Source organism: Vombatus ursinus, unplaced genomic scaffold (genome assembly GCF_900497805.2).
Source record: "Vombatus ursinus unplaced genomic scaffold, bare-nosed wombat genome assembly UNPS02014816.1, whole genome shotgun sequence".
NCBI lineage: Eukaryota > Metazoa > Chordata > Mammalia > Diprotodontia > Vombatidae > Vombatus > Vombatus ursinus.
Window position 1 is genome coordinate 24,379,662 of NW_020954594.1, and position 15,000 is coordinate 24,394,661.

The 15,000-nt window shown below is 36.2% G+C and overlaps 1 protein-coding gene across 8 annotated transcripts in view; it reads right to left on the reverse strand.

Annotated features, from left to right (window-relative positions):
- The window catches only part of R3HDM1 (R3H domain containing 1), a 179,849-nt gene that overhangs the window by 84,947 nt on the left and 79,902 nt on the right, over window positions 1–15,000 (reverse strand). For all 8 annotated transcript variants that reach the window (XM_027835578.1, XM_027835576.1, XM_027835575.1 and 5 more), the window contains exons 2-3: window positions 6,296–6,504; window positions 2,243–2,453 (exon numbers count right to left, since the gene is read on the reverse strand). In XM_027835578.1, the coding sequence (XP_027691379.1) occupies window positions 2,243–2,413 (171 nt within the window). In that variant the 5' untranslated portion in view covers window positions 2,414–2,453; window positions 6,296–6,504. The remainder of the gene's footprint in view (window positions 1–2,242; window positions 2,454–6,295; window positions 6,505–15,000) is intronic.

Genomic DNA, 15,000 nt, shown 5'->3' on the forward strand with positions numbered 1-15,000 from the left:
TTTTTATGTTGCCTAGATTTCTTCTGGATATCCTTTCCAGAGCCATCCCTTTTAAGGATTTCTTTCAAAAAGAAGAGAAAAAAAATCAGGAAAATTAAAAACACACTGAAAAAAAATAAATTGACATCTTTATGCAATGTACCATAGGCATGGACCTCCCATCTCTGCAAGGAATTCAGGAGGAGCTATCTTTTGCTATCTCTGGTTTGTGACCAAGCTTATTCTTTATACTTTTGCAACATCCAGTTTCACGTTATTGTAATGACTGATGTATATAGTGTTTTCCTGGCTCTGCTTGGTTATATTTGTATTAATCAGAATATTTTATTATCTAGATTCCTCATTCCCTAACCAAGTAGGATAAGAAAACATTCTTTATGTGATTTTGAGTTATTTGATCAACACAAGAGGATTAGCTCTGTTATGTAATCAAAATTACTTATTTTTCGAGCTAAAGTTTTGCTTCACTTACTACAGCATTTATCAGGGTAAATAAAAACAAACTACGTGTGTGTGTGTGTGTGTGTGTGTGTGTACACCCACAAAACAGTTCAAAGATTTTAAATAAAGGGTAAATGTGTCACAAATTTGTAGAATCATATTCGCGTTCACCACACACCAAATTATTGTTTCATATAAACTCAGTGAAAAAATTAAATAAACTAAAAAAAACCAAAAAAACAAAACACCTAATCACATTAATTATACCTACAGTATCCTTCCAAAGCACTATTTCTACACATGTCCACCTTAAAGTCAATAATTCCATTTTTAGCAGTCACCTTGTTTGAATATAACAAATCACTATATGTAGCAATTGAGAATGCTATGCATAGCTCATTAAAATTTTTTCTTTTGGATATGGATGCCTACAGAATCCCACTCTTTTAAACTTTTCTATGTGACATTTCATTTGAGAAAACCAAGTCCTAAGACAGGGGATGAGGAATTGTAGGCTGATTCTCCCTTGTCCTATACTACACCAAAGAATTATACTACTGAGATACTAACAGTCTCCTGACCATGTTTCAAGGGCTGTACAATGCCAGAAAATAAACATTTGGTTATGCTGGTGAGGGTAGAGTAAAATTTCAAATTCTTTTCTTTCACTTCTGCTGCAAAGAAAACGGAGCAAAGTTTCATGGTTGACTTAGGTTTTCTTGATTTGAGTCCATCAAAATAAACCCAAGTCCCTGTCATTAATGATGCATACGACTATAATAGTAATTGTGCTGTAGTTGACAGCTTGTTTAATAAATGGCGATAGCTAAGTAGAAACATTTTTTTTTCCTCTTCTATTTCAAGAGAACCTTGATTTTGAACACAAAAATTACAAAGAACTAGGATCTGCTCTGGGAAAGAAAAGTCTCAACAATCTAAAAAAAAAAATCTCTCTTTAACTTCCCAGAAAACTCTTACTTGAATATACTGAGGTGATATACTTACATAAATGCTATGACATTTTTTGTTGCTGATTAAAAATGTAGAACTATATGTACTTTAAATAAATACCTGAAGCTACAATTCAGGTATGGTGTTACCCAGTGATGGTTACCAGTTTGCCACAGCCACTATGATCATCCTGAAAAGCACGTTTTTACACTTTTCAATATACCTCTCTGCTAAAATGGCTAACTTGAGTATTTTTAAAAGTAATATTTTAGAGAAACTTAAAAACCCAAATTGCCCAAGGAACAATTTACTACTGTTTCTCATCTATCATAATGCATCCTTTATCCACACATCCTGAATATTAGCTTCAAATCAGAAGTTGGTGGCCTGTCTTGAACCTTGAGGCAAGCTCAGGGTGCCAAGAATGCCTGGCTAGCTATTTATCTTTTAATAGCAGTTACGACATTTCTTTTTTAACCAGAGGTGATTTAATTCAGAATAGAACAGTCCAATTAAGTAAAGAGGTGGCTTCGGTTGCCTTTTCAACCTTTCTATTCTCAGAGAACTCAGGTTATATAAAAGCTAAGCCTTCAGAAACCAGATACTCTGAGATTCTGATAAGAAACTGTCATTCTATTTTTTTAAAATGACCAATAATTTTAAATATATAATAAATGATACAACTGGAAGAAAGAACTAGCACATTCATATCCGATGGCTGGCACGGTCAGCAGCAAACACTTATGGAGAACACCAGAGTTTTGAATGATAAATATTATATTTCACATGAAAAGAAACAAAAACATTCACTGCAGACAACATTTGATGCCAGTGGGAAAATCCTTCTTACCTGTAAATCAATTTTGCTGTCAATACAACGTTCATTCTTTTCTGCTGAAATCTTCTCATAGTTTTCTGATTTGGTAAGATTTTCGACTCTGGTTGCATCTTTCATTTCTGCCTCCAAACCCTTCATTGTATCAGTTCCATCTTTTACAGTAACAGTATCAGACATCCTCATTAGAGAAGGTTATTTTAGAATTCTACAGGAAACTTGAAGCCTTTGAAGGAGGAAGGAATACACAATTTTTTTTTTCATTCCTTAAGGTGGAAATAGTTCTCCAATTTAAACAGTATCAGAATATCATATGTATAGCATATACATATGGAATAGCATATTAATAGCATATAGAATAACATATGTATAGCATATACATATAGAATAGCATATTAATCAGGAACTATTTGTCTCTAAAAAGATATTAGAATAATTCGTGCCTAGAATAAATAATTTTCTCCCATTCTAGTTTTCATGAAGATTTTTGTGATTTGGAATTTCCTTCATTATTTTTTATTTCCCTTTCAGCAATTTTATCTGAGGGAAAACTACTGAAAGACAAGGCTGCACAGCAGCTAGGTGGCACAGTGGACAGAGTACTGGCCCTGGAGTCAGGAGGACCTGAGTTCAAACCCAGTTTCAGACCAGACACTTGACATTTACTACCTGTGTGACCTTGGGCAAGTCACTTAATCTCAATTGCCTTGCCAAAAAAAAAAGAAAAGAAAAAAAAAGGCAAGGCTACAACACTCCACATTGAAAAAAAAACAAAAACAAATCAAAACTCTAGAAGGGAATAAAGCAGCAAAATAGCAGCCCTCTAACTCTTCCCTACAGTTCTGAAAATTCTGGAGTGGCTATCAAATGGTGGTTGTTCAGCCATTTTAGTCATGTTTGACTCTGTGTGACCCCATGTGGGGTTTTCTTGGCAAAGATACTGGAGTAGTTTTGCCTTTTCCTTCTCCAGCTCATTTTACAGATGAAGAACTGAGGTAAATGGGGTTAAGTGACTTGTCCAGGGTCACACAGCTAGTAAGTGTATGAGGCCACCTTTGAACTCAGGAAGATGAGTCTTCCTGACTTCAGGCCTGACACTTCATTCACTGTGCCACCTGCTGCCCTTATCAAATGGCATTCCAATTTAATTCAACAAACCCTTATAGCAAGCACCTCAGATATGTAGAGCACAGTGCTAGGCCTTGGGATGGAGACGGAGTTTCTAGCTAAGACACAGTCACTGCCTTCATGGAGCTTACAGTCCAATATGGGGAGATAACAAACACAAATAAGTATTATGCATAATTATGCATAAGTGGAGAAGGAGAAGCAAAGTACTGTTTGAGTTCTGACAAGGAAAAGGCAATTACCGATAAGGGTAAGAAGTAGGGAAAGCAGGAAAGGCTTCATGGAGGAAATAACATTTGAGTCAGGTTTCAAAAGAATGAATAGTAGGAATTCAACATGTAGAGGATGGGAGTAAGATATTCTATTTGTTTGGGGTTTTTTTGCATTTTTTTTTTTTTTTTTAGGGAATTGGGGTTAAGTGACTTGCCCAGGGTCACACAGCTAGTGTCAAGTGTTTGGTCTGAGGCTGGATTTGAACTCAGGTCCTCCTGACTTCAGGGCCGGTGCTCTATCCATTGCGCCACCTACCTGCCCTCGGAGTAAGACATTCTAATATTCACTACATGAAACTGTGAAGAGAATAAATAACTAGAAAATCAGACAAGGAGCAGTGAAAAAGTAGTTAAACTAGAGGAAAGGCGGTGATAAAAATTCAGAGGAAGAAAATATTTAGGTCAATGTATGAAATGCTATATGACATCAGAGGAGTAGGACTTTTAAAAGGCACCAAATTGGATATGGTGATTTGGAGGTCAGCAGGAGCTGAAGTTCAATGTTGGAGAGTCTGATCAGTCTGTCAAAAAGCATTTATTAAACACTTAAGATGTGCCAGTTCCTGTGCTAAGCTCTAAGGATACAAAGAATGGCAAAATCATGGTTCCTGCTCTCAAGGAGTTCACATTTGAATTAGGAAGAAGACAGGCTAATTGTAACAGTAGCTACCATTTATGCAGAACTTCAAGATTTGCAAAGCTTTACAAATATAATTTCATTTTATCCTCAAAAGAGCCCAGAAAGTCATGTATGTATGTATAAGATGCATACTGTGTAAACGGAAGGTTATCTTAAAAGAAAGGCAGTAAGGGGGTGCTGAGGGCAGGGACACAATGATGACTAGTAAAGGCCTCTTATAAAAATGTGGGATTTGAGCTGAGTCTCAAAGAAGGCAGAGGTGGAAGGTGCATTTCAGGCATATAAGACAGCCAGTCAAAGAGCACAGAGGTCAGAAGATGGCATGTCACATCTGAGGAAAAGCAAGAAGGCCAGTGTTGCCAGATTGTAGAGGACACAGAGGGGAATAAAAGGGACAAAGCTGTGAAAGATTTTAAATACCAGAGGATTTTTGTATTTGATTCTGAAGGTAACAGGGAGCCTTTCAAGGTTACTGAATAGAGGGGAGATCTGTGTTTTAGGAAGATTGTTTTGGCAAATGAGTGGTAAATGGATTGGAGTGGAGAAAGACTTAACGCAGCGAGAGCAACCCCAAAGGCTAACGGCAATAGTGCAGGCACAAGATGATGAATGCTTGCACCAGGCTGGTTGCTATCTGAGGAGACATATTTGAACAAGGTTATTAAAGTGGAAATGACAAATTTGGCAACAAAGTGAACATGGGGGGTGACTGTGAGGGAGAAGGTAAGGATGACACCCAGGATGTGAGCCTGGGTGACTTTGGAGGATGGTGATAACCTCAACAGTAATAAGGAAGTTAGAAAGAGGAAAGGATTTTGGGAGAGACATAAGTTCAGTTTTGGAAACGTTAAGTTTAAAAATGTCTACTGGACATCCAGTCTGAGATGGTAATATAGGCAGCTGGAAATATGAAACTATAGGTCAGGAGGGAAATTGGGGCTAGATAATAGATCTGCACAGAGATAACTGCAAGCATGCAAGCTGAGATCACCAAGGGAAACAGTATAGAAGGAGAAGAGAAGGTGGCCCAGGAAAGAGCCTTCTGAGACCACTATGGTTAATGTGTTAATATTGGATAAAGATCCAGCAAAGGATACTGAGAAGAAACGGAACAAGTAGAAGAAAAAGCAGGACAGAAGAGTAACAAAAACTTAGAGAAAGGAGAGTTATCAAGGACATGTGGGTGATCATCATTATCAATGGTTATAGAGTAGTCAAGAAGGATGACGATTGATAAAAAGCCACTAACTTTGGCATTCAAGAGTTCAATGGATGGGGGAGGAAAGTGGGAGAGCAAGAAAATAAATTTTGTTAATTAAAAAACAAAGTTACATTTAAAAAAAGATACCATTGGTAACTTTGGAGAGAGCAGTTTCAGTTGAATAAGGTCAGAAGCTAGACTGCAGAGGAATTAGAAAAGAGGGGAGGAGAGGAAACAGAGGTACCTGGTATAGAAATCAGATGGTAGCAATTCCCCAAGGTTGAGGAAACAGTAGAAGGTCAGGAGTGTGAGGAAGTTTAGGATGGTGGCTGAGAATCATTAAAATGGTAGGGTCTAGGGTTATGGTTGGATATGGAAGCAAATGAAGTCTTCATTTAGTATTCAACTGTGAAAACCTCAAAAAAAAAAAAAAACAACCAAAAAAACCAAGGCTGAATATGTTCTCCACAGAGATCTCGAAAATTCAAGACTGTTTTCCTTTGGAAAAAAGAATTTGTCATATAGTTGTTAATTTACATTGAGAAATCCAAAAATTAATTTCCAGATTTTTAGAATCAGAAGTAATCTAACTGAAAATTTGCCTTTCTTAAACTAACATTTTTTCTAATTAATTGACTTACACTTGAAAATTGTTTAAAAGACAAAAGCAAACTATATTGATGATGTAATGAAAGAGTGAAACAAAAATATTTTATTTTAAAATCTTATTTCCTGTCTTTAATATTTAGGATTTTAAAACAAAAGTAGTGGATAACACAGTACACCAATACACACATTTTGGGGATTTAGGGAGGTGAGATTATTACCTGATGTGTGCTATAGATTTGGGATTGTGGTCTTCCACAAAAATAAAAGAAAATAATCCAAGGTTCCTTTCCACAGTTGTCAGCCAGGATGTCAGTTGTATTGAACCATCTGGAATCTGGTAGGAGGAGTCCCATGTCCTTGTCAACAGTGTAGAGTTCTGGACTGAACTGGACTTTCTTGGATTATATATAGCATTACTTTTAGTGGCCTAAAATAAAAAAAAAAAAGCAAAAAACTTTAGTTAAAATTCACCATAATAGCTTCTACAGCAATATATCTACAGCAGAGGTTCTTAACCCTTTAATATTATGGACCTCTTTGGCAGTCTGGTGAAGCTAAGGGACCCTTTTCTCAGAATGTTGTTAAATACATAAAATAATGATTACAATGGAAACCAATTCTATGTAAATGAAGTTATCAAATATATTAAAAAAAACTCAACAAGTTCACAGATATCAGGTTAAGAACTCTTGATCTAAGGGAACTGGAACACTTCAGAGTAATTTATAATTTTACCACTATTTGTTAGAGATCATATAATTTTTCTGTTTAAAATAATTATGTATTTCTTCTTATGAACTACAATTTCACTGAGAAAATTTCAAAGCATTAGATAGAAGGTTATAATATACCACACAAAGATATTAGAAGAAAAAAGATCCATGGTACTTGATAACTTTTGAGGACATACAATGAGTAGAATAACCATATTTTTAAATGCCCACCTGAAAGCCAATAACTAGAGTGTTAAAAAAGGATACTATAAAACCAGGTTATAATGTCCAATCATAGTTCAACTAAGATATATGTGACTAGCTATGTAGAATATTTTTTTCTAATTACCCCAAAGTCACTCTCTAAGTCATGTTTTCAAGGTGTCACCATTTTAACCTTACTCAATATAAGTAGCTGGCTTGCAAACAGGCTACCAAAAAGTCTGTAATTTTATCTCTGCATTCTTTTGAGAACTGTTATGAGTGTGTGTATATACATAAAGTCACTGGCACTCAAGCTGAAAAGCTCCCTAAAACACAGCTGAAGTATCAGTAATCAAAATACAAATATAAGAAAACATGAAATACAGCACTGAATAATACACAAATAATTTTTACTGTCTCAAAAGCATCATGCAACAGCAAAATCCACAGACATGGCAATATTTTAAAATCAATCTCCATTTTTCAAATTGCCAACATTTCAATATAGGACTGAATAAAAACAATTTGGAATTTACAGGAACAGAAACAGTATTGTTTTGAACTTTTTTTTGTCTCTTAATGACAAATTTAATGATAACTTCCTCACACAAAACATACAAGCTTTGTTTTATATTACATGCCTACTATAAAAGGGGCAAATAGCAGAATTTTGTGGCATTAAAGTCGAATTAGTTGATACAAATACAGAGTTGAAGGATTTAGTCAGTAGTTATTAAAACAATTGCTACTGAGAGGCAGAACATGGTGAACAGAAAGCCTGCCTTGGGGGCAAGAAGCTCTGGGTTCAAGTAACACTCTTCTCATATACTAGCAGTAAAACCTATAGTAACTTTCTCAGATAAGTTGTAGAGGTAATCTTCTTCCCAGAAATTCTCTATATTGAGCAGCAAAGTCCAATTTTAAAAGTTGCCACAAATTAAATTTTTCTTTTCTAAAAAAAAAAAACTTACACTGTTAGAAAACTGTCATCTGTTTTTAGCTATCTTAATTTATTAATAGGGGAAAAACATTCTTTATTCTGTTGTTTTGCTTAATATAAGTAAAGTTCTTCTATTGCTTTTTAAGACTTTTAAGTTGTAAGCTTTTGTTTTTGTGTTTTTGTGATATCAAGTACATTTATGAAAGTCTATGTGGTGGGTGGACATAAGATATAAAACAACGTGGTATGATTTAAAGAACATTAAATAGAATATGGAAACCTGGGTTCTAGTGGTGGAGCCTGCATTTGAACTTGAGGTTTTCATACTCTGTTTAGTCTTCTTTCCATCTTTAGATATAACTGACACATAAGTTTTTATAAATGTGAGTAGGTAATGTATGCAAATAGAACAGGTACAATATGACCTACTTGAATAAGTTACTGTCTCTGAAAAAAGAAAGGCAAATGAATAAAAGTAAAGACATTGTCAGAGCAGCTAGGTGGCGCAGTGGATAGAATACCGGCCCTGGAGTCTGGAGGGCCTGAGCTCAAATGTGATCTCAGACACATGATACTCACTAGCTGTGTGACCCTGGGCAAGTTACTTAACCCTGAATGCCTCTCAAGAAAAAAAAAAAGGCACTGTCCTTGATTATCACTATTTCTTAGTCAAATTTGAGATGGATGTATAATAGTTGCACAAAGCAATCCAAAAGAACACTGAATATGCCCCAGCAAAAGTAAACTCCACAATCAGAGAGACAGGGCACATTCAAGAGTAACACTGGCATACACACTTCATTTTAAAACACTGCAGAGCAGGCAACCCTTATAAAATATGGTAAAGTATCACAGAAGAAAAAGCCTTCAGGGAGCATGAGACCCAACTAAGCCACAACATCCAAGATCATTTATAGATGAAACTGGGAGAGCAAAGAGAAATAAAGTACTTCACAGCTAGAATTTTTGGAGTTGTTATCTTCATCAAAGACAGCATAATCACACTTGTACTTTAACAGTAGTTTTCTTCATGTCTTGAATGAGGGGGTTGGACTAGACGGCTTCAAAGATTTCTTCCACCTCCCAAATCTAAATGGATCCTAAGTGGAAATAGCACTTAAATTTAGTAGTAACTCTTATCAACACAATGACCAACCACAATTCCAAAAGACTCATAATAGAACATGATATCCATCTCTAGAAAGAGAAATGATGGACTGAGAGTGTAGACTAAAGCACATTTTCTTCTATTTTTTTCCTGCCTTTTTTTGGAGGAGGGGGGGAAACATAGGCAATGAGGAAATATGTTTTGCATGTCCATACATATTTGTAATGGGTTTCATTTTTCTTGCCTTCTCAATGGATAAGGGAGAGAATTTAGAACTGAAAAAAAAATTGAATTAAAAAAAGGAAATAATAGTTAAGACATGTAGAATTCAAACCTGACTGAAGTACATACACAAAAATCTGTGTTGGATAAAAAACAATTTTGGAAGTACTCAGGAAATGATTTTCAAGATGTCTAAAAAGGGGAAAAACTATAAAAGAATTGAAAAATTCAAAGATGGTATTATCAAAATAAGATAATTAAGAAAACATGCAGCTACAGCCTCACATGTAATTATGAAGAGTATACTTGTGGAAAATATGAAGGATGACAGAATTCTGGCAACTGACTTTTTATACATATTCACAGGTCCACTAAATTGAGAATTATAGATATAAAGTTTCTTCTATGTTTACTGCTTATTGATGACAAAAGCATTTGGATTGATCCAGCAAAATAAAAAACCTAAAACAAGTTATTTTCTCAATATTTTTATGACCATACAGATAAATTAGTTATATGGTAGGTACTATGATAATATTAAATGAAGTATGAAAAAAAAACCCAGTATACTTGTCAATTGTATTCTCATCACTGTACAGGAAGATAAAAGAATCTCAGAGTTGGGAGGCACCTCAGTTACAATCTAGTTCAATTTGTATCAGAAGACTCTACCTCTAGCACATAGTCGTTCACCTGCCACTGGGGAAAGGGATGGCCATTTTCTTCTAATTCTTCTCTTTTCTGGGCTAAATATATCCATTTCCTTTAATTACTATTCAAATGTTTTCATGGTTCTTTATCATACTGGTTGCCTTCCTGTGGATGCTTTCCAGATTACTAATGTCCTTTCTATAATGTGGTGTCAAGAACTGAACACAATACTGCAGGTCAGGTAAGGATAAACAACAGTACAATGATTTTAATCTTATTCCTGCAAGCTACATCACTTTTTGTGTGTGTGCATGCGTGAGGGAATGGGGTTAGGTGACTTGACCGGGGTCACACAACTAGTTTAAGTGTCAAGTATCTGAGGCCAAATTTGAACTCGGGTCTTCTTGAATCCTGGGCAGTGCTCTATCCACTGCACCATCTAGCTGAAGCTAGGTCACTCTTAATACAGTTTAAGACTATGTTAGCTTTTTTTTCTTTCTGCCACATCAGAATGCTGATTCATATTAAGTGTGTAGTCAACCAAAACCCTGAGATCCTTAAGATAAATTGTTATTTAATCACGCTTCCACATCTTATACTTCTTAGGCAAATTTCTTGAACCAAATATAACACTTTAAATTTCAAAGTTCTAGTCTGTCAAGATCTTTTTCTGAAGCTTAACTCTGCCATTAAGTGTACTGGCTATCTCTACCAGATCTGTGTCAGCTGCAAATCGATAAGGATGCCATCTATGCCTTTATCCAAGTTAATAGTATAAATGTTAAACAGCACTAGGTCAAGTGTATGAATATGCCACTGGGATTCTTTTAAGCTCACATTGAACCTTTAATGATTATTTGATAATGACCATTGCTGAATGTAACTGACCATCATTTAGCTGACATTGACCTACCATTCCATGGGGACTTCATGAAATGCTTTATCAAATGCATTGCTAAAATTTAGGTAAACTATATGCACAGAATTCTTCTGATTTATCAACCGAGTAACTGGTTCCAAAGTGGAAATGAAGTTAGTCTGGTATGACTTGTTCTTGATTAAACTTTTCTTTGGGGGGTATTTTGTCATTTCCTTTTCAAGAGGCTCAATAACCACCTTCTAATAACCACCTGCTGATTATGTTCTCATTATCTTAGAAAGTAAAAAAACAGAAAACATTTATTATTCTTCAATATGGCAGAACCTCTTCCATCATCTGCCATCTTTGCTAAGCTACTCTCAGTGATTTTTGAATCACATCTTTCAGTTCTTTCAGTCCTAGATAGGATGTAATTCATCTGGGCAAGTGATTCAGAAAGGTCAGCTGGGTGCTCTTCTATTCTCTTCTCTCTTACTTTGGGTATTAGGGTATCAGTTCCCTAATTGGTTACTTCTGTTCTTCTTTTTCCAGTCTTGCTTGGTAGAGAAAACAGAAGCAAAGAATTAAAAAGCTCTGCCTTCTTTCAGTCATTATTATTGTTCCATCTATTCTAAACAGTAATCCTACTCTTTCCCCTACCATAGTTAAAAAACAAACAAATAAAAAACCAAAACACTCCCCTTAGCTTTCCTCATCAGCCTCTGTTCATTGTCTGCTTTAGTACTCCTGGGACTGTTTTCAGTACTCCAGAGACATGGCACATATCATGGCCCTGATCCTTTGTTGGCTCCCTTTGATCCCAACTTCTTTTCTTTCCTTCTTTTTTTTTTTTCCAGTTTATCTTGGCTGGTCAATTTCCTGAACGTCCCTAATTTCAGAATTATTTCTGTCTTCAAAATTTCACTCTTGAAATATCTCACCCCTCAAAGGCTAACTTCCCCTGTAGTGAGTGACAGCCTAAGAATCCTTTCTCTAAAACCCTTTGAAATCTGCCCGCCTAAAATTCTAGGGTTCACATCAGGATATGATTTTCTTCTCTTTTATCAAAAATTCTAAGATAGAATAATCACTTTGCCCCAAGGTTCCCATCATTTCTACTCCAGCAATCAGTTCCTTTCAGTTGTGGTGACTCAAATTCAGCATAGATTCCACCCTCCCCCCTTTCTTATTAGTCCTGTTGCTATGCCCTGAGGACCCGAGGTACTACAGTCTGACTACAAAGACTACTGGGCTTTGTCATCAACCCTGTTGCTGTACCCTACAGACCACAAGATCTTTTCAACCTCCCTGCAGCTGAATTCTTCTAAATATGTCATTTCCTCTAATTAGAATGTGAGCTTCTTGCGAGCAGGGACTATTTTGCTCTTTATTTGTATCCCCAGAACTTTAAACAGGGCTTGGCACAATGCAAGTACTTAAAAATGCTTTTCTGTTTCATCCTTTTTTCTTGTCAGCTCCTCTGCCTTCTCAAAGATGAAATTATCAATAAGGCAAGTTAAGAAATTATTAGCTGTTCTGTTTTTGGGAGCGTACCAGATGCAGCAGATGTCCAGACATTTCAGGTCTTTCATCACTACTACGTATCTTCAAGCTTGCCTCACCATTCTCCCTTTTACCCTCCCTCTCAGTTGAGAACTTAGAATCATATTTTGCTCTGAGCTCTGTTCTAGAAAGGATAAGTAGTGGAGGAGATAAAGTGCTAGACAGAGTATGAAAGGATTCAAATTCTATCTCTGCCACTTGTTTGACTCTGGGCAAGTGGCATCTTAAGGGTAGGCTCAATGACTTCTAGGGTCCTTCACAGCTATAAATCGATGACTCCTCTCTTCATGCTTAAACAATCCTTGATATAATTTCTCGTTTTCTTATTCCTCACTCCAGACTGACCAAGAGGTGACCCTTTTCGCCCAGACCGACCCTGCACATGTGCCCTTATCTTCCTTGTCCCTCTCTTCTCCGGTATTCTATCTGTGAATCTTAGGGATATCCTAAGGCTTTGTCCTGGCCTCTCTTCTTTTCTCTCTTAATTACCTCATTATGTGCCATGGGTTTAACTCTCATCTCTATGTAGATGACTACCAAATCTATATATCCAGCCCTAGTCTGTCTCCTGAACTCCAATTGCACATCTTAACTGTTAATGGACACTTCAAATAGACCTCTGGTAGGCATTCTAAACTCTCTATGTCTAAGCCTAAACTCATTATTCTACTCCTCCTCAACTCCCCCAACCTACCCTTACTGAACTACCCTTTTTTGATCAAGGCCATCACTGTTCTTCCAGATTTAGAATTGGGATACCATCCTTCACTCCTCACTTTCTTTTCCTTTATATATCCAGCCAGGTGCCAAATCTTGCAATTTCTATCTTTACAACATCTCTCTTCTCTCTAACTCACACAACTGCCTCATTAGTCCAGGCTCTCATCACCTTTCTTGGACTATACAATAGCTTCCCAATTAATCTTCATGCCTCAGGTTCTTTCTATTCCAGTAGATTTTATACATACCTGCTAAAGTGATTTTCCTACAGCACAGGTCTGATCCTGCCACTCCCCTACTCAATAAACTCCAAGGATTCCCTACAGTTTTTAGGATCCAATTTAAACTCCTCTTTTTGGTTGTTAAAGCCCTTTACAAAGTTGTCCTGAACCATCTCTCCAGTCTTGTTTTACATATTATTCTCTCTTCCACAGTTTAGCCAGACTAGCCTTGCTGTTCTTCATACGAGGCATTCTATCTCCTGTCTTCACGCTTTTCTTTAAACTGGCTATTATAACTTATGCCTGGAATGTATCTTCACCCAGGCCTTGGAGCGTAAATTCTGGCCCATGTGAAGATTTTTTTTTAGGTCCCTTAGCAAGGGTGGAAAAAAATGGAGAGGAAGAGGGAAAGAGAGGGACCAGCTAAGAAAATCTTTGTATGGGTTTGGATTGATGTACAAAAACAAACACCCCCCCAATCCAAAATCCCCAAAATATACAAATGAAATATGAAATAAAAAAGAAAATATTTATTTTTTAAACAACTATCTAAAAATAAAATTTAAAAATATAAAAAACTTAACTTGAAATCCCATCCCATTATAATTCATTTTGCTATTTGAAACATACAACTTCAGAAATTGTAGCCTTTTGAAAATCACAGCAGTTGTATAATGCAACATTTAATACAGTTAGAAATATTTTAAAATACTTTATAATATGATAAAATATATGTATACACCATTGAATATTTTCTAATTAACTAAAACTTTAAATATACAATCATAATGGAAATAAAGTTGTACCCCAAATCCCCAAATTGCAACTTAATTCACTTGAAAAACCCCACTGCATTTTAAAAACAACCAAGGAAAGCCATGGCTGTGCACAATAAATTAAGACTGAATTGTCATATTATCAAAGTTAATGTTCATTTACATAGAGTTGGAAATACTTGGAAATTCTCTGTCCCTAGCACAAGTTCTCAAGTTGTTATTCTGAACTATGCATGCACTGAACACAAAATATAGTTATGGATTACATTATAATTTAATTGTATTCTATTCTTGATATGTAATTAGTAGTTTTTTAGTTGAGTAGCACTGATATTGGCTAATAACTGACAGAATTTCATGTCATTTTCTGTGACACCAATTTTACAAAGTACAACAAAAATAATAGACAAATAATAAGACGGAAGAAGATAAAACATTTGCAACATAGTTAGGAACCACTGCTAGGACCTGGTAATTTGCACGGCCTTCCTCTCTCTCCTCTCAATACCTCCATCTCTTAAATCTTGGCTCCTTTCAAAGCTCAGCTCAAGTGCCACCCTTAATCTGGAGCCTCTCTTTTGTCCTCCATCTGCTTGTGTCCTCCCCACCAAACTGCTTTGTCTATGTTCACCTAATAGAATGGAAAATCCTAGAGGGCAGGAAGTGCCCTTTTGGTCTTTAGATGCTTAGAATTTAGCATAGTATGGGGCAACTAGGTGGTGCAGTGGATAAAGCTCTGGCCTTGGAGTTAGGAGGACCTGACTTCAAATCCAGCCCAGACACTTGACACTAGCTGTGTGACCTTGGGCAAGTCACTTCACCCGACTGCCTCACCCCCCCCCCCCAAATTTAGCACAGTCCCTGGCCATACCAAATGCTAAGTAAATGATTGCTGACTGGTCTGATCATGCCTCTGCATAAGCTGGTTGTCTATATTCTGAACTCA